General features: G+C 32.6%; 2 protein-coding genes and 1 long non-coding RNA gene across 3 annotated transcripts; 1 reads left to right on the top strand and 2 right to left on the bottom strand.

The window, feature by feature from the left end:
* Positions 1-3,631: 3,631 nt before the first annotated feature.
* LOC134261926 (angiopoietin-related protein 7-like) lies at positions 3,632-19,740 on the top strand (the record flags this gene model as incomplete). Its single annotated transcript, XM_062744312.1, has 10 exons — positions 3,632-3,716; positions 4,070-4,225; positions 4,637-4,782; positions 5,346-5,445; positions 5,674-5,838; positions 6,633-6,854; positions 15,403-15,558; positions 18,587-18,732; positions 19,252-19,351; positions 19,576-19,740. Coding segments are annotated over exons 1-10 (1,441 nt in total), but the record flags the coding sequence as incomplete, so codon positions are not given.
* Positions 9,112-9,554, bottom strand: LOC134261929 (uncharacterized). The gene is made up of 3 exons (XR_009990915.1): positions 9,493-9,554; positions 9,264-9,281; positions 9,112-9,159 (listed from the first exon to the last, which is right to left on the bottom strand). It is a non-coding gene; the product is annotated as an uncharacterized LOC134261929 (long non-coding RNA).
* Positions 10,310-12,033, bottom strand: LOC134261928 (uncharacterized). Its single transcript, XM_062744313.1, has 5 exons — positions 11,895-12,033; positions 11,201-11,311; positions 10,748-10,876; positions 10,519-10,536; positions 10,310-10,414 (listed from the first exon to the last, which is right to left on the bottom strand). The coding sequence occupies exons 1-5, from the start codon at positions 11,938-11,940 to the stop codon at positions 10,389-10,391; spliced, it is 330 nt and encodes a 109-aa protein (XP_062600297.1). The 5' UTR covers positions 11,941-12,033; the 3' UTR covers positions 10,310-10,388.
* Positions 19,741-20,305: the final 565 nt, after the last annotated feature.

Genomic DNA, 20,305 nt, shown 5'->3' on the forward strand with positions numbered 1-20,305 from the left:
TGACCAGGACAGACTCCGCAGTAATCTAAACAGTAGAACTTAGTGAAGGTATTCCAGACATAGCCCTCACATCCAAGCTTCGCACAGTTCCCAAATTTGTCAACACAATCACCATCTTTGAAATAAACATTCAGTAACACGAAATTAGAAAGATCATATCTTTAATTGAGAAATAATATGAAATAAAAGCACATTCTTTTTCTAAATTTTTGTTAACACGAACTCATTCAAAAGTAAATGATCACAAGTATATTTTTCTTTATAATTTGGGTTTTGGAACTTTTACACATTGGCATATTCCAAGATCTATGGCCCTTTTTGACACGTTTTGCATTATTTGGATGAAACATGAAGCAAATATACCTGAATTAATATTAAAAACCAATTAGTAAATAGGAAAATTCTCTATCTTCTACCCAAGCTATAGGTATCTTAAACTTCGACAAAATTCATTCATTGTGTCCCAGATTAAGTTTTAAAGAACTCAGCAATAAGATTTTTTCAATTTTATTTGCATTTTTTAAAAATAATAAGAAATAGTTACTTACCGACAGTGGAGACATATGCAGTCAATAATACTAGAAATATGTACATGATCTCTGAAAAACAAAAGTTACAATCAGTATTCTCCCTCTTTAACGTTTAATCGTTGATATCCTTTAAGGTTAAAAGTAAGCTCTATATGGGCACGGTCATTATCAAGATTTCTGTAGAACAAATTTCTACGTTATCTGTACAGATAATTTAGGTGTATTCACAGGCATTAAACCTGCGTATAACAATAAAATATACATAAACATATATTTAAAAAGAATTAAACTTCAACAAAAATGCTACTTTACAGAAACAATATCTAATGCTTAGTATTTTTCTTATAAAAGTTTTTTAACTTAATGTGTATGTGAGGATGTGGGTCATACACACTGATGAACTTACTTAAATCAAAATAACAAATATAAAATTTAAACAATATTTAAAAACAAAATTAAAAAAACAAATAAACAGAAATGTTCAACAAAGAAAATTAACCCCATCAAATGTACAAAATGAAATAAATCGAAAAAATGTCTTTGTTAGTTTGCGCTGGTCCATGTCAGTAAGTGTTAGTTCCTTTGGAATAGATTTGTCCACTTTGCCCTGTTCCTTCACTAAGTGCGGAAATCCTTTTTTAAAAGAATAGATTTGTCGAATTTCTTTTATCATGGCAGCACGGAACAATGTTTATTGTAAAAAGGCTGCATGGCACACTGGTATATTTTCTCTCAGGTTCTGGATTCAATGGTCCGACGTCTGGCTCAACACTTTGAAAATCCTTTCAATGAAACTAAATATGCATAATTAACATCCAAAATCACAATACAGATTATTATCAAACTTTTTCAATGTTTTGTTTATATATTGACTTTAAATTAGATAATAAATTGTTCCACGTGGGTCACCGCCAGGTAATATAACTCACAAAACGGGTTTTAGAGATGTGTCGTACGGGCCGCCATAGTTCACTCAAACGCTACGATTTCTGTCAAACACTATATCTACGAACTTACAAAATATGGTAATGTAACATTTCTCTCTCCAAGACGGCGAATTAAATCAGTGAAAAAATCCTCTAAATTGAAGTAATAAAAACGTTTTCCAGGATTTCAAAAGCTTCATGAAATCCAAATCAAAATATTTTATCAAACATAAGGTTTTTTAAAGCAAACAAGAGGCCCACGGGCCTTATAGGTCACCTGAGTATTGTGTAACAACTTTCAAACAATTAAATTTGGTTCGTGTTTTAAACTAGAGGTTTACAATTTACAATTCTGAAAGAGGCACCATGGCTAATCATAATTATTAACTTAGCATGCTTACTCCATTTACTTAATACCCAGAGGTAGATCAGAGCAACAAAGAGAAAATGCACTTCCACTTTTTACCCAGTTGTGCACCTCACCCTAAAGGAACCACTGACCCATGGGCCACATATTTCAAAATTTTGCAAATGTTATCATAAAATGGTTGATTAATACCAAAGAGCAGATTTCAAAGCATTAATTTATTTTCAGACTATGTAAACCCCCCCCCCTCCCTCTGACCCTGGGGGCATAAAAAAACACTTTGATAGATGCACCTTTCTTCATCATAGATATATATATATTTGGATCATTAGCATAAAACCCAGAAGCAAAGGAAAATATTTTCAAAGAATTTATTTTTACTATATAATCAATAGAGCCCCGCCCTAACACCAGAACCCCCTAACCCTGGGTCATAAAATTCACAATTTTGGAAAAGGCACTCTTGCTCATCAAAACTATGTGTTTAGTTAGTTTATTTAATACCAAGAAGCAGAAAAGAAGATTTTCAATGAATAATGAATTTTCACTATATAATCAATTGACCCCGCCCTAACACCAGAACCCCTGATCCTGGGGCCATAAAATTCACAAATCTGGAAGAGGCACTCTTGCTCATCATAACTATGTGCTTAGTTAGTTTATTTAATACTTAAGAGCAGAGAAGAAGATTTTCAAAGAAATAATGCATTTTCACTATATAATCTATAGAGCCCCGCCCTAACACCAGAACCCCTGACCCTGGGGCCATAAAATTCTCAAATCTGGAAGAGGCACTCTTGCTCATCATAATTATGTGCTTAGTTAGTTTATTTAATACTTAGGAGCAATGAAGAAGATTTTCAAAGAAATAAATGCATTTTTACTATAAAATCTATAGAGCCCCGCCCTAACACCAGAACCCCTGGCCCTGGGGCCATAAAATTCACAAATCTGGAAGAGGCACTCTTGCTCATCATAATTATGTGCTTAGTTATTTTATTTAGTACTTAGGAGCAGATAAGAAGATTTTCAAAGAAATAAATGCATTTTCACTATATAATCTATAGAGCCCCGCCCTAACACCAGAACCCCTGACCCTGGGGCCATAAAATTCACAAATCTGGAAGAGGCACTCTTGCTCATCATAATTATGTGCTAAGTTAGTTTATTTAATACCCATGAGCAGAGAAGAAGATTTTCAAAGAAATAATGCATTTTCACTATATAATCTATAGAGCCCCGCCCTAGCACTAGAACCCCTGACCCTGGGGCCATGAATTTCACAATTTTGGAAGAGTACTCAATGCTTATTACATTCATGCCAACAGCTTGCCTGCTTGATGTCCAGGAGTAAAGAAGAAGATTTTTAAAGATTGCAATAATTTTAGTGGTTTTGGCCCCACCCCTCAGGCCCCAGGGAGGCGGGGACCATAAAATTCACAATGTTTGTTCCCCTTCACTCATAGATGCTGTATACCAAATTTGGTTGAAATTGGTTCAGTGGTTACAGAGAAGAAGATGAAAATGTTCAAATGTTAACACACGACACACGACGCACGACGCACGACGCACGACGACGGACGAAAACAGATAGCAATAGGTCACCTGAGTTTACTCAGGTGACCTAAAAATACAAGCTTTGCAGAATTTTTCACTGATATTCTTTTCATCGCATGTTGACATGGCATGTTGAAGCTTCCAACGATTATTCAATTTCATTTTAATGTGATATTGATTTTGTAAGAGTTTAAATACGTTTATATATATGGGGCAGTTTTTGATTTATTTAACTGAATACAATAGAAGCAATGAGTTTGTTCTTTTTCTTGATATGCGGGATTTTCTTATCCTTGTCCAGTGCTAATGTTCCCAAGACTCACATTTTTATACAAGGTAAGTCAGACTGGTATTAATTTAAAAGTTGATTAAACATATAGTATTTAATATGTATGCAACGTGATCACAAAAATGTTATGCAAAACTATCATTTATACCTTGCTTAGAAAAACATTTCATTTAAAAGAAACAACGAAAGAAAAAAAAATCACTTTCGAAAATGTCATTGAATAAAGTATTGTGTACGCATTCGCCTCAAAGGAACACATCAGAGTCTTATCAAAAAAATTATACAAAATAGTCTAAATTTCTGATTAGAAATATACACTTCATGAAAAAATCCTATAAATTTATTTAACTGAACAAAAAGTTTATCAGTCATAAAAGCCTTCAAAATATTTTTACTGTAGGACATATGAAAGAATCTTTGAAAAAACTACCTTGGAAGTGGACCCATAAGAAAACTTCGTATAAAGTGAAAACCCCTCTTACCATTGGGGTTGACGTTGTGTCTAGTTACAAAGTCATCGCAGATGCAGTTGGTGTTGAAGGAATCTTTAAAACAGGTGAGATTTTTATACTTAGAACTTCATTAATTCTAATAAATTACATGAAATTATTAAATGATATTGCTTATTCTTTGCTTGAATTGTATAGGTAAACATTTAAAAAATTTTAAAAGCATATTCATAATGCATTACAGTTCATCTAATGAAATTATTTAAAATGAAATTATTTAAAATTATGATTTTATGAATGAAATTTGGAGTTTTGTGAACTATTGTCGAAAAGAATTTTCAGAAGGATTTCCTAATCAAATTAAAAGATACAGGTTCTTACGCGTATACAAAGAGTCATTTCATTTTGAAAATGCATGACAGAAGCAGCTCGTTTAACTGTCTATAATATATGATTTGAAATTAAGTCTTAAGAAAGTTTTTTTTTCATTAAGTTCATTTTCTTAAAATTATAATTAGGTCGATTCAAGCAACACGATTGTGCTAGTATTCTTAGGAGTTACCCTGAGTTGAAAGGTCATGACGCAGTATACACTATTTACCCCGACGGCAAGACAAAGAAGCAAGTATTCTGTGACATGACGACAGAAGGAGGTGGTTGGACGGTATTGTTATTAATTACAAAAAAATCGATTTCTCTGTTATGATATAAGCTTCAAAAACCAATTCTTATCTTCCATGTGCAACAAGTCATTTCATCTGTATTTCTATCTTGTTTTAGAGTTTCAATATGAGATTTTTTTCCATATAAAACCATCTTTCCTGGCCAAGAGTCTCCGATGCGATTAGATTTCGGATTGTTCTCTTTAGAGAAGTGGACAGGGTTTCGCATACATCCATGTAGGCAAAAGCCTGTTCACTATTCTAAACAGAATAATTTGGGATCGGCAAAGCTTAGCTAACAAAGATGTTAAAAGCTTGCAAAATGTTATTGATATTCGATGTTATTTAAAAAGTGAACAGTATTACTTATCAGATTTCTGTCGTTATTTCTGAAAAAAAAGTTTTCATCATGGCACTAAATTAAGTAAGAAAACAGAAGCATTACCTAGAAAGCAATGGATGAAATATTCTGGACATAACACGATGATTTATGCAAATGTCATATAATTTATACTATACAAAAGTAAAATCGTTTCTATGAAAATTTATTGTTTGCAATCAAAAGGTTATTCAGCGACGATTACATACGGGAACAACCGATTTTTACCGAACATGGAAAGACTATAAGACAGGCTTTGGGCAAGCAGGATTGGATTATTGGTTAGGTAAGTTAAAGCGTAAGATACATGGTCAGTATACAACTATCACAAATATTAATGAAAACCAACAAACAAAGCGGTTCAAGATATTGGTTGTCAATAGTTAGTAATGCGTAAAATATTTAAATAAAATTATATTTGTAAAAAACATATAAATGTCTTGATATACTTTAACTTATTATGTGTAAGAGGAAATACGCTTGTCTATCAATATACAATATTTATATCTTAAAGGCAACGATGCAATTCACACCCTGACCTCCAGTCCGGCGCAAGAACTGCGGGTGGACCTTGAGCAGTTTTCTGGCGCCAAAGCTTATGCCAGATACTCAAAGTTTGCCATTGACAATGATAAAAACAAGTTTAAATTGTCAATCAGTGGATACAGTGGAACAGCAGGTACAGTATCAGTATTTTGACATACAAACTATGTTTCCTTGTCAACTTTTTAACGATATTGTTTTCTTTTTAAATGTTTTGTTGACTGCATCCCCTTCTTTATTCCCTCTCTTGTCTAAAAATGTTCCCCTTCTCTGTATCATTATGGTGGAAAGTAATGGACATTTCATATTATCAACCTAATACTCAGTATGAATGAATATATTTTACATAATCTCATATTGGACTTTTGCGAAGACACTGACTTTCACAGTTGACGGATTACTTTGACATTTAAACCTGCGTCATGTATGGAGGTACAGAATTGAAAATGGATAGGAAAACATCCACTGAGGTGAAGGTTATTGTATTCGGGGCTTTGAAATAATTTATCAAAAAAATGTAATTGGTGGTAGAATAAAATTTATTTAGATACTTTATTCACGAGAATTAATATATCCTTTTATTTTCAATAACTTAAGAAATGAAATGAAGAAAAAGCCACATTTCGGTAGAAAAAAATTGGCAGGAGTTAGTCAAGACTGGAATGGAGGGTGTTGAGGGTAGGAAGGTTGACGTTTCCCTCGTAGACAACGTAATATGATTTTTGAAATAACCCGTTAAATCGTTTTTATTAATATTGAAATAAATATTTTTTCCACACAAGAGCTCCCGTATATTTTCCTGGTGTAAAAGTAAGCCGTCAACTATAAAAGTCAGTGTCTTCGCAAAAGTCCAATATAATGTAAATGTATACATTTTACATAATATCACGTACTAGTTTTAAAAATTTCCTTAATTATTTATTTGCCAAGGTGATGGACTTAAACCTCATAATGGACACGTCTTTGCTACAAAAGATAAACCTGATGGTTCAAAATGTGCCATCGCATATAAAGGTGCTTGGTGGTATGCAGGCTGCTATCAATCGAATCTCAACGGACCTTACCACAAATCAGCTTCCAACACATACCAAGCAATTGTGTGGATTCCGTGGAAAGACAAGACGGCATTGAAATCAACACGGATGATGATTCGTCCAAAAAAATAAACACAATGCACAGATACATTCTTTTGAAATAAAGCTCTTGAAAAGTTATTGTTTTAAAATCTATTACAAAATTAATGATTTTAATAAAATCAACTTTCACAAAAATATCTAGATTACACAACCAGTATTCACTGGTCTCAGCTGACAAAGTTGTCTTTATTTGTAAACCTCATTGTTTTAGAAGAATTGGGATTTAATTCTACAGGTGGAAATCCAACTTCCTCTTTAAGGATGAAATGAAATTCTTCAAATCATATTCTGTTTTGAATATTTTTAATATTCCCAACAATCAAAAAGAATTTAAATTACCTTAGCTACATTGGATTCTAAAACTCTAAAAATGAAAAAAATCCTCTCAAAAAGATGCTTATGGAGTTTCATTAAATGTTCCCCATTCTTTAAAATAGTCCTAATTAAAATATCAATTAAAGTGAGGAAGGAACTTCAGGAGTACTGTGCAATAAATTCGAGTACATGTAGTGGTATAAATCAGATGATGTTCGAACCTGAGCTTTTGAGCTTTTTATAAATTTACAATAATTGTGTAGAAGATAAGGGAAGTAACACTAACAATAAAGGTACCGGTGTGTCAGCTACTTGTTTTATTTATATATTTTTAGCCTAATCATAAAAAATAAGAAATAATTATTTATTTATTACATAATCAATATGAAAAACATGTAACAGGTTTTTTTTTTTTATAAATCCTATGGTGAATAATTATTAAGGTTTTCTTTATCATGGGTTCCCTTTTGCAAATGCATTGAAAATTTTAGATACATTGATTGCTTTAAAAAAGGTTAATTTAATTTAATCAATATTTTATTATGTATAAACATATATGTAACAGGATTGGACAGCAGGCACTGCCTATATAAGTCCTCAATAAAAAGGTGGGTTAAATTACATGTACACAGAATATAAACTGTTTTGGATCAAACCTACTCAAGACTTGACGATAGCAAGGAGCCCTGCTGATACCCTTAACTGTAAACAAAACTAGAGGAACTGTGAGCAATGAGCTCACTAAATGAAACCCCCTGCCTCCTATATGGTTATAATGCCAAAAGCCATGCTTTGCTTTGGGAGATCCAAAATAAGTATCAGAACAAAAATAAAATAGGAGGTGCACAATGGCATGATGTAAAAAAGAATCTTTGAAAGCATCATTAAATTTTAATGAGTCGTATAGGAGGATAAGATATGGGTTCATTATTTACACACTGAATTGTCGACATTTTTTTTCGTTATTTCCTGATCAAGACAAGGAGCACACAGCGGGTGTGACTGGTCGACAGGGGATGCTCACTCCTCCATGGTATCTGATGTTTTGGAGCTCTGTGTTTGCTCTTTTCCTACTTTGTATAGTTTAATGGACTCTTGAACTTGTTCAATGTTCGTTATCCCCATATATTTCATACATCTTGAATATCCATTTGACTAATCTAGGCAAATGGAAAACTATTAGGGTAAATCATTGTTTGGGGAGCCGGAAAGAACTTTTTATAAATATTACACTGGAACTGTATGAACAGTTTCTAAAACGAGGTAAATTATTGACAAGCAAGATGATGAAACATGAATATCAGCAGTCTCGTCAAAAGTCATATTTTCGTAAGTTCTATGGTCAATACAATGACCTTGTTAGCAAATACAATTTATGATTGAGTCAAATGCTGACTGACGTTTTTCATACTAATTGTTAGTCCATTATTTATACACTGAATTGACGACGGATTTTTCCCGTTATTTCCCGATTATGACAAGGAGTACACGGTGTGACAGGTCAGCAGGGGATGCTCACTCTTCCATGGCATCTGATCCCACCTCTGATGTCTCGGAGGTCCATGCTTTCTCTGCTTCTATTTTGTATTGTTTTATGGACTTTGATATTGAATACTGTTCGTTATATCCATATCCTTGTTCATATCATCTCATATAACGGTATTTTTAAAAATTATTATTATTTTGTTTAAGCGGAAAAATTTCTTATACTAAATATATCTTTGATCTTATTTCCCATTATACTATGAAACAGATTGAAATATATATTATGTTGTTCCAGTGTAAAAGATGTACAAGCACCTGCAAGATTGTAAAACAAGATATACAATGCAAAAAAATATAGGTGACGGACAAAGGTCACAAAAAATACCTGAATTATTAAATATTTATTTAATGTACACGTATACAGATAACGTTTTATGATAAATATTTTTAATGAGCAAGATTTCGTTCAACTGACACTAACACAGAATATGTGTATTATCCAATTACTGAACTTGCTGTTCCTGAAGGAAAAAACATAACATGGTTAAATAACTTATTCAGATTAAAGTTGCAATCTTAAAACATGATTAAAAAAATCGACATTTATAAGAGAATTCCAACTTACCTTGTGTATTATTGTGTGCTAAAAAATATACAAAATAAAAAGAATGATTGCATAATTTTTTCTTGTCTTTTACGTAACTTAACCTACTGCTGACGAAATGTGGGTTGCAAAAGGGAGACGCATTGCTTGTACAAGGGCTGCCCCAAAAAGTTCAACGTGAACTGATGACCAAAATTATGGAGGTTAAGACTGTTTTTGAAGTTAGAAGTGTGGTAATTGTAGTACTCACGAGAACAAAATCCACAATACGCCGGACAATTCAGTCTCATTACGTCTTGAAGATGAGGATCCGAACAGTATGCTTTCGCAACTATACTACAATTACTCGTTTTAGAAACTGTTTTTTTCATATGGAGGTTAAGACTGTTTTTGAAGTTAGAAGTGTGGTAATTGTAGTACTCACGAGAACAAAATCCACAATACGCCGGACAATTCAGTCTCATTACGTCTTGAAGATGAGGATCCGAACAGTATGCTTTCGCAACTATACTACAATTACCCGTTTTAGAAACTGTTTTTTTCATACTAATTGTTAGTCCATTATTTATACACTGAATTGACGACGGATTTTTCCCGTTATTTCCCGATTATGACAAGGAGTACACGGTGTGACAGGTCAGCAGGGGATGCTCACTCTTCCATGGCATCTGATCCCACCTCTGATGTCTCGGAGGTCCATGCTTTCTCTGCTTCTATTTTGTATTGTTTTATGGACTTTGATATTGAATACTGTTCGTTATATCCATATCCTTGTTCATATCATCTCATATAACGGTATTTTTAAAAATTATTATTATTTTGTTTAAGCGGAAAAATTTCTTATACTAAATATATCTTTGATCTTATTTCCCATTATACTATGAAACAGATTGAAATATACATCATGTTGTTCCAGGGTACAAGATGTACAAGCATCTGCAAGATGAGATTGTAAAACAAGATATACCATGCAAAAAAATTATATAGGTAACGGACAAAGGTCACACAATAATACACAATAATACATGCATTAAAATATTTATTTTAAATATTTATTTTATGTACACGTATACAGATAACGTTTTATGATAAATATTTTTAATAAGCAAGATTTCGTTCAACTGACATTGACACAGAATATGTGTATTATCCAATTACTGAACTTGCTGTTCCTGAAGGAAAAAACATAACATGGTTAAATAACTTATTCAGATTAAAGTTGCAATCTTAAAACATGATTAAAAAAATCGACATTTATAAGAGAATTCCAACTTACCTTGTGTATTATTGTGTGCTAAAAAATATACAAAATAAAAAGAATGATTGCATAATTTTTTCTTGTCTTTTACGTAACTTAACCTACTGCTGACGAAATGTGGGTTGCAAAAGGGAGACGCATTGCTTGTACAAGGGCTGCCCCAAAAAGTTCAACGTGAACTGATGACCAAAATTATGGAGGTTAAGACTGTTTTTGAAGTTAGAAGTGTGGTAATTGTAGTACTCACGAGAACAAAATCCACAATACGCCGGACAATTCAGTCTCATTACGTCTTGAAGATGAGGATCCGAACAGTATGCTTTCGCAACTATACTACAATTACCCGCCATGTCCACACAGTTCGGAAGATGTAGATCTTAAAAATAAGATCTTGAAAATGTTTGGTACTGTTTAAAAGTTTCTAAAAAGAGAGATTTAGGGAAAGCCTCTTTATATTTCTTTTACATGTTTGTGATATTGAAAAGATATGTATCATTGTAGCACAATTTTTACTTTATTTATATCTATATTTGATTACTATCTTAAAAAAAATTGGGGCATCACACTTTACGAGTGCCCTCATAGACATAAAATGTTTTATCTTCATTCAAACTGTTGAATTCTGAATAAATATGAATATAAATATAAAATCTCATTATTTTTCTACAGAAATACAGTAAGTAAATTTGTTTTTACTGACAAGGACAGACCCCACAGTAATGTAAACAGTAGTGCCTAGTAAAGGAATTCCAGACATATCCCTCACATCCAAGCTTTCCACAGTCCGCCATTTTGTCCACACAAAGACAATCTTTTAAATAATCATTTAGTGACTTACGTAATTTGAAAGAATGAAATTATATTCAAATGAAAACAATTAATGTCATGAAAGCATTTAATGTCTTTTATTCTATATCAAAATCATTCAGAATTAAGAAATCGCGAATATATGTTTCATTTAGGATTTAGGGGAATATTTACACATACTGCCATATTCCAAGTTCAATGACCCTTTTTGACGCATTATTTCAATGAAATATGAAACACATATATGAAATATTTGGAGATAACGAATAGTATTCAAATTCTATCTAGTCATTTAGGCAATACAAATTAAATTATTGAGTAGAGCAAACATGGACTCTAAAATATAAGAGATTGAACAGGTGCCATGGAGAAGTGAGCATCCCCTGCGTCCGGACCCACCTGCTGTGTGCTCCTTGTCCTGATCGGGAAATCGCATCAAAATAATGACAAGTAAATTTCTCAATCTTCTATTCGGAGTATAAGGTATCTTAAAGTTCTCGAGAATTCATCCATGGCATTTTTAAGGACTCAGAACTGTCTTTTCAAAAATCTTTATTAGAATAAAATAATGGAAAAAATTTACTTACCAACAGTGAAGACATATGCAGTCAATAATGCTAGAAACACATACATGATCTCTGGAAAACGAAATTTTTAACCAGTATTATCTCCCTCTTTAATCGTTGATATTCTTTAAGGTTAAAAGTTAGCTCTATAGAGGCACGGTCATTATCAAGATTTCTGTAGAACAAATATCGACGTTATCTGTACAGATGAATTAGGTGTATTCATTGGCATTAACCCTGCATAGTACAATAAAATATATTAAAGTTATAGATCTAATTAAACGGCAACAAAAATGTTACTTTTCAGAGACAATATCTAATGCTAGGAATTTTTTTCTATGAAAGTTATTTAACTTAATGTGTGATGGTTAACTGACAAATCAATAAAATCATGCAAGAAAGCTAAGAGTAGATAGCTTAATTAAAGAAGTCGATTATAGAATTCGAAGTTAGGTCAAATTCTCTTGTGAAAAAGTGTTCTTATAATATTATTTAACGTAAAATCCAGCTCTAGCATCTTAGAGGATTTCGTATTCCTTAAGCTATCCCGTAGTACTATTTTTCTGAAATATTTTTCTATTTTAAAGTTACTTTATCAAAAGTAAGCAAATAAACTAATTGACGCATATCGCGTAGATTGAATAGTTTAGATATTGTTTTATGATTAGAATATTAGACATAAAATATTAGACATATAAACGGTGAAGCTGACGAATCGTTATCAATCTCATAAATATTGCGAAGAATACAAATCGTGAACCGAACTCTTGAAAACAATGGAGAAGAAATCAGGTGCCAATGAAGAGAAAAATTCCCCTGTCGACCGGTCACGCCGCTGTAAGTCCTTTGTATTACTTACCCAAGAAAACTTAATTCGTTATCAAATTTGTATAAAACAATGGCCTAGCATGCGATAAGAAACATTTCAGTCAAAACACGACGTCAAGGTGGGCTGTATTTGCAAGCAAGGTCATAACGATCATAGAATTTGCAATATTGTTGAAAACCCCTACATCATCACTGTCTTAGACAGAAACCTACCTCGGTTAATGAATTATTCAAAATATGTTTTTGACAATTGAATCATTTGGGAGACCTAAACGCCACACGTAAGAGACTGTGGAATATTTTTACATGAAAAGATAAAATTATTCAACTTGCTGTATCCGCTGTTTTGTTGATATTTTTATTTTGCTCTAAACGATAAAATAAGATATAAAACAAATTAATATTACATATACAAGAAAATATAAAAGTCGATACTAGTTGGAAAATAAAAAAAGAACCAATAAAAACGAGCTCGTTATCATTTTTGGCTTCCCGGACAAAAATACGGCAAGTCATTTGAATATTCCGTGACCTTTCGCGTGACCCCAATCGTACAGTCCAGTGCTCATACCATTTTCGGCTAGGGATGAAAATATGGCTGATGCGGCCTTCGCCGGTAAACGAGGTAAAAAACGAATTTTAACAGACTCTGGACGAAAGAAAGAAATGCTGAAATCAACAAGTCCAGAATATATCTCGGAAGAGAATTTCAGCGCTGGAATAGTTTTAAAAAGCACTGAAACTTCCAACATGTCAAACTCTCGCTGAAGTAGCCAGAACCTTGCTTGAAAGGTAGGCCTAGATCAACATTTTTATTTGGTATATAAAAACTATCATCTGTAAGGAAATTATGTATTTCAGAATTGTTTACCAAAGTTCTAGTAATCATTATGGCACTTGTTATTTTTTTTTTATTTAGCAAACTTGAAACAAAAAAGCGAGCATTATTCCCACTGCTTTTAAGGCATTTATTGACAATTAACGTAATATTTATTGGCAATAAAATATGCAATAGTGAAGCAGAGTGCAGAAAGAGTGTCTTTTATTTTTAATTCACGAAGATAGATCGAGTTGATAAAAAAAGAATTGATTTAAAATGTTACTTGATATAACGTGGTTTTGTATTTCTTACGATTTCCCATAGCACTATTTTTCTTTTAAAAAAATTCTATTTTAATTATCTTTATCAACTACTCGTATTAAGATAAGCTAATAATTTAAATGGCGCCTATAGTTTTTATGAAATAAATTATAGATATTCAATTAGAATATTGATATGTAGCATAAAATATTAGACATATAAACAGTGAAGCTGACAAACTGTTATCTATCTCGTGAAGAAAACTATTCGTGAACAGGACAAAACAAGAGCTCTTGAAAACAATAGAGAATAATCTCAAATAGTTCATCCGCAGTCCAAATGGTGTTAAACAATAGCCTACCAAGCGCTATGAAGCATGTCAGTCAAAACACGACCCAACCGTAGTTTGTATTAGCAAGCAAAGCAAAGACCCATAGAATTGGTAAAATGTGTAGAATTTGTAAAGACTTTAAGCGGAGAAAGTTGAAATCCCTGCATCATCACATTCTTTGTAAGAAACCTGTCTCTATTTGAAAATGGATCAAACTCAATATATACAGTGTCTATATATTTTTAAATCGAATAAGTTGAGAGACATAAACATTATGTATAAGTCACTGGAATATTGGCATTCAGTCTACATTATAAAGTTTAGTTGTTAGTTTGCCATAAACGTAGTGGCAGAATCGGTGGCGTCCTTTATTTTTAGTTCACGGAGATAAAGTTGTCAAATGAATAAACACGATCGTTTTTCATTCTAAATTGAAAAACGTCATCAACATTTCGTAGTTTTCAATGTAATTCGTTAAATTGATAAAGTATAGTCTACATTCATGTATATATGACTATTAATTCAAACTCTGAGATCTTCAGATTAACGAACTTACAAAGTAGGCAATTAATATATCTCTCCAGGACGGCTAAAAAATCCTCTAAATTGAAGTAGTAAAAATTTTCCAGGATCTCAAAGTTCCACGAAACCATAATCAAAATATTTTATCAAACATAAGATTTTTGAAGCAAAAAAATACAAGCTTTGTAGAACTTTTCAATGATATTCTTTTCATTGCATGCTGAAGTTTCCAGCGATATTCGATTTCATTTTAATGTGATATTGATTTTGTACAAGTTTGAATATGTTTATATATATGGGACAGTTTTTTTTTTCTATTTTACTGAAAACAACAGAAGCAATGACGTTGTTCTTTTTCTTGATATGCGGAATTTTTTTATCCTTGTCTGGTGCTAATATTCCCAAGGCTCACAATTTGATACAAGGTAAGTCAGATTGGTAATTGGAAATTTGATCAAACATTTAAGTATAAATAAGTATGCAACTTGATCACAAAAATACTATGCAAAGCTATCATTTATACCTTGCTTAAAAAAACCTTTAAATTAACAGAAACAATGAAACCAGTAAAATACCACGTTCAGAAATGTCATTTGTGTACAGATTCACCTCAAATAAAAACCTATGAAATCTTATCAAAGGAATTTTACAAAATATATTACCTTTCCGATTAAAAATATATACTTTATTAAAATATCCTACAAATTAATTTAATTTAACACAAACTCTATCAGTCATATAAAGCCTGTAAAATATTTTTACTGTAGGACATATGAAAGAGTCTTTGAAAAATCTGCCATGGAAATGGACACATAAGAAAACATCGTATAAAGTGAAATCCCCTCTTACCATTGAGGTGGACGTTGTATCTAGTTATAAAGTCAGTGCAGACGCAGTTGGTGTTGAAGGACTCTTTAAAACAGGTGAGGTTTTTATACTTCTTCATTATTTTTTTCCTTATGTTTTCTGGTTTTTAAAATAGTAACTTTCTTGAATAAATCCCTTTTCTGGTGAAATGATCAAATAACATTACTTATTCTTTGCTGAAATTCTATAGGAAAACATTAAAAAAAATTGTTTAAAGCATATTTAGAACACATTCGATTTCACCTAATAAATTATAAAAAATTATCATTAAATGAAGGCAAAAACGTATAATTCTAGGTTTTTCAAAACCATTTTATACTTAAAGATTGAGTCCGTGTTTAGAAATATTTGGAGTTTTGTGAACTATTGACTATATGTCAGAAGGAATGCCCTTTTAAATCATAATATACAGGGGGTCGTAACATAAAGCATACTAAGTGTTTGACTTAAGTACGGTCTTAAGTACGCGTTAAGCACATTTTTAGGACCTACATAAGTACTACTTAAGTATGTCTTATACCGTAACATAAAGCGAACTAATCAAGATCTTAGCTAAGTCATACTTATGTATTGAATTAAAATATTACACAGTGTAAAAGTTCATAATGTAGCGTTGGTTATTACATGTAAGTGTGATACTTACTCACAGACTGAATATTTTTTTCTTCTTTAATCACGCCTGGCTATTCTCACAATTGTCCTAAGGGACTTTTAGACTTTAAAAATTCCGTCACGTTCTTTTTCACTGGGGTTTGTTTTTCGTTTACGGAAGATAATGGCAACTGTATCCTGTGATTGATGCACATATTGTGCAAAATCGCTGTCGCAACTATCACCTGAAATTGGAGGGAACATTTAATATAGTATATCAAAACATATTATTGGCTTTAAAAATATACATTTGATATTTTCATAAAGTTATTTGTTTATACCTTGCATACTTTCGAAGGATGAAATTACAGAGGACCTCCAGTTTTATCAACACAGCGAAAACGGCCCTTCCACACACCAAAACGTCTTTCAATCGAGTTTCTAGTTTTCATATGACGAGCAAAATACTATAGTATTCCATGATTATAATTTTATGAATATCACATTCTTGTTTAAATTAAAAAGGGGCTGTACTAGGGTAATCGAACAAAAAGAGGTTGGGCGAAACCCCTTCCTCAAATAGGTTGGTAGTGTTATGCTCCATTTTTTTCAACTCATTTTTTTTCTTAAAACATTACCTAATTTAATACCATGATTAAGATATGATAAAATAAGAAAGTAAAATGTTAAGTTTGAAAATGTGTGTGTGTGTGTGTGTGTGTGTGTGTGTGTGTGTGTGTGTGTGTGTTGGGGGAAAGGGGCGGTCCTTAACTGCTTACTCAACATCATACAATTTTAAAATGTTAATAGATGCATGAATATTTTATATAGGTAAAATTAGCAAGGGATGGCTTTTGGGTGATTCAGCATACTAAGACCATGGATGGTGACCCCTATTTACAGCCTTCCACGCCCTCAGTGCATCGTTCTTTTTCCTCCCACTCTGTAGAAATATATAAGCAGACGCCATTCGTGTAATAATTGTGTATTCGTACTTAACTTCTAATATATATTGTGAATAGTGTTTAATTATGTCTTTATTCACAGACCTCTGAATACCTCTCTCAGTTTCTCTGTGATTTCCGGCCAAGTTAACCTGTCATTGATTTCCAATCATGATTAAAACCCCAGTCACATTTCCAAAAACGACCAACGGCCGACGGGTTTTGAAGCAAAAATGGGATTCTTCGGGTGACAGTCGTCAGTTCATCGGCCGTTGTCTTGGCCGATTTTGACCTATTTTTTTGTCGGCCGACCAATTTTGTGTCCATCGGTCCAAGTTATAATTTTTCATGCGTCGGTGGCCGATTTCTTCAAGTGCAGTTATCCGTCGACCAACCTTCGATCATCGACCGACCATCGGCTGTCAGTTTATTAAGTCGGTCGTCCGTCGTTGGACAATAAGGGTGTTGAAAATTTCGGCCAATGGTTAAAATCAAACTGTAGCTCAGAGCTCGATGATCGAGCGATGATTGGCCGACTTGTGAATATTTAACCTATTAAAGGATACATAACACAAACAAAATTTTGATGCATGGATTGATATAATTTTTTTGAATGGAGATAACATAAATAATTAATCTGTAAGATATAAAGAAATCTTAAGTATTCTTTGCTGCATAGATATGCACCTTTTGTCGTTTTTATGCAATTCCATACAAATTTTACACACATTTTCAACATTGAGTCACAATTTTATAAGATTCTGCCACTTTGTCTTGCAAACACTACTCACGTCACCTATCTGAATATAGATCTATGAAAAAATATTGCTGATTTCTAAAGAAAAAAGATTTTTTGTGTTATTTATCCAAGTCATCGGTGTCCCTAGGAAATAATGTGACTGCTCCGTGTCGCCCGATACTGTGTCGGCCGATCCTGTTCTTTCAGCCGACAGGACCAGAAAAATTTAGTCGCCCGACCATCGGCTTAAATGTGACCTAGGCATAATGTACACCGCGACACATGTATATCCTATAGGGTTATTTTGCTTCATGTATATGTTCAAATTGCTATATATACATGTATACAAGACATAATTGCTATTTATTAACTTGAAGAGGTATTAGAGTATCTTATTAAATAATAACAAATGAAATAATTACAATATTCATCGTTAAATTCTAACAGTTTTACGTATAATGTGTTCATGTTATGTATAACACGCACTTAAGTCACCTATGTTGATCGCCTAAGTTTTGCTACGATATGTATTCTTAGCATCCTTTATGATACGGACTTAAGACAAATAATGTACTTATGTCTTACTTAAGTATGGTCTTAGACTTAAGACTTTATGTTACGACCCCCAGGTGCTTACGCGTATCGCTGAGTTAAAGAGTCATTTAAATTTAAAATGCATGTTAGAGCTCGTTTAACAGTCTATAATATGATAAAACACAGTCTGTGTAATATAATTCACGCGTTTTTATATTTTGAAAGCCTTTTAGAAAGCAATTTTTAATTTAGCTCATCTTTTTGAAATTATTTTAGTTCACTTCAAGCAGCGCGATTGTGCTAGTATTCTTAAGAGTCACCCCGAGTTCAAGGGTCATGACGCAGTATACACTATTTACCCCGACGGCAAGACAAAGAAGCGAGTATTCTGTGACATGACGACAGAAGGAGGGGGTTGGACGGTATTGTTATCAATTTAATTACGAAAAATCGATTTCTCTGTTATTATTTAAAAACTAATTCTTATCTTCCATGTGCAATAGGTCATTCCGTCTGTATTTCTATCTTGTCTTATAATTTCAATATGAGGTTTTTTTTTCATATAAAACCATCTTTCCTAGCCAATGGTCTCCGATGCGAGGAGATTTCGGATTGTTCTCTTTAGAGAAAACTCTAAAGAGAATAATTTCGAATCGGTAAGCCTTGGCTAACAAAGACGTCAAAAGCTAGCAAAGTGATATGGATATTCGATGTCATTTTTGAAGTGAACAGTATTACTTATCAGATTTCTGTAGTTTACAAAAAAACTTTTACTAAGGCACTGGATTGAGTGATATTGACACAAAAACAGAAACATTACCTAGAAATCAATGGATGAAATATTCTGGACATAACATTATTATTTATTCAAATGCCATATCATTTATACTATACAAAAATAAAATTGTTTTTATGAAAATTTACTTGTCTGCAATCAAAAGGTTATTCAGAGACGAATACACACCGGAACAACCGATTTTTACCGAACATGGAAAGACTATAAGATCGGCTTTGGGCAAGCAGGATCGGATTATTGGTTAGGTAAGTAAAGCGTTAATTACATTGTCTGTACAACTATCACAAAAATTAAAGTAAATCAACAAACCAAGAGGTTAAGAGAAATGGTTGTCACTAATTAGTACTGCTCAAAATATTTAATAAAATTATATTTAAAAAAATACGTACAAATGTCTTCATATACTTTAACTTATCATGTGTAAGGTGAAATACGCCTGTCTATATCAAAATACGATTTGTATCTTCAGGCAACGATGCAATTCATACTCTGACCTCCAGTCCGGCGCAAGAACTGCAGGTAGACCTAGAGCAGTTTACCGGAGCTAAAGCTTATGCCAGATACTCAAAGTTTTCCATTGACAATGATATAAACAAATTTAAATTGTCAATCAGTGGATATAGCGGAACTGCAGGTACAGTATCAATAATCTGACATAAAAGCAATGTTTTAAGGATATTTTTTTCTTTTCAATTACATTGTTGAATGCATTCCCACTGTTGTCTAAAAAGGATCTCCTTCTCTGTATCGTTATAGTGGAAGGTAATGGACATTTCTTATTTTCAACATAATACTCAGTATGAATGAATACATTTTACATAATCGCACGTAATATAATACGAATTTATACAATTTACATTACATCATGTACTAGTAATTAAAATTATTTATTTGCCAAGGTGATGGACTTAAACCTCATAATGGACACGTCTTTGCTACAAAAGATAAACCCGATGGTTCAAAATGTGCCATCACGTATAAAAGTGCTTGGTGGTATAATAGCTGCTATCAATCGAATCTCAACGGACCTTACCACAAATCAGCTTCGAACACCTACAAAGCAATTGTGTGGATTCCGTGGAAAGACAAGACGGCATTGAAATCAACACGGATGATGATTCGTCCGAGAAAATAAACCCGGTGCACAAAATACATTCTTTGGAAACTTTCTAAAAAAGATTCAAGTGAAGTAAATAAAG

Source organism: Saccostrea cucullata, unplaced genomic scaffold (genome assembly GCF_032062105.1).
Source record: "Saccostrea cucullata isolate Sc308-1 unplaced genomic scaffold, CSIRO_AGI_Scuc_v1 ctg12010, whole genome shotgun sequence".
Taxonomy (NCBI): Eukaryota; Metazoa; Mollusca; class Bivalvia; order Ostreida; family Ostreidae; genus Saccostrea; species Saccostrea cuccullata.

Bases quoted from the DNA above. Each gene is read 5' to 3' on its own strand.
- LOC134261928 (XM_062744313.1), bottom strand. From the start codon at position 11,940: ATGTATGTGTTTCTAGCATTATTGACTGCATATGTCTTCACTGTTG. The intron at 11,312-11,894 runs GTAAGTAAATTT...ATTATTTAAAAG, and splicing joins TGCATATGTCTTCACTGTTG to ATTGTCTTTGTGTGGACAAA. The intron at 10,877-11,200 runs GTCAGTAAAAAC...CTTATTTTTAAG, and splicing joins TTACTGTGGGGTCTGTCCTT to ATCTACATCTTCCGAACTGT.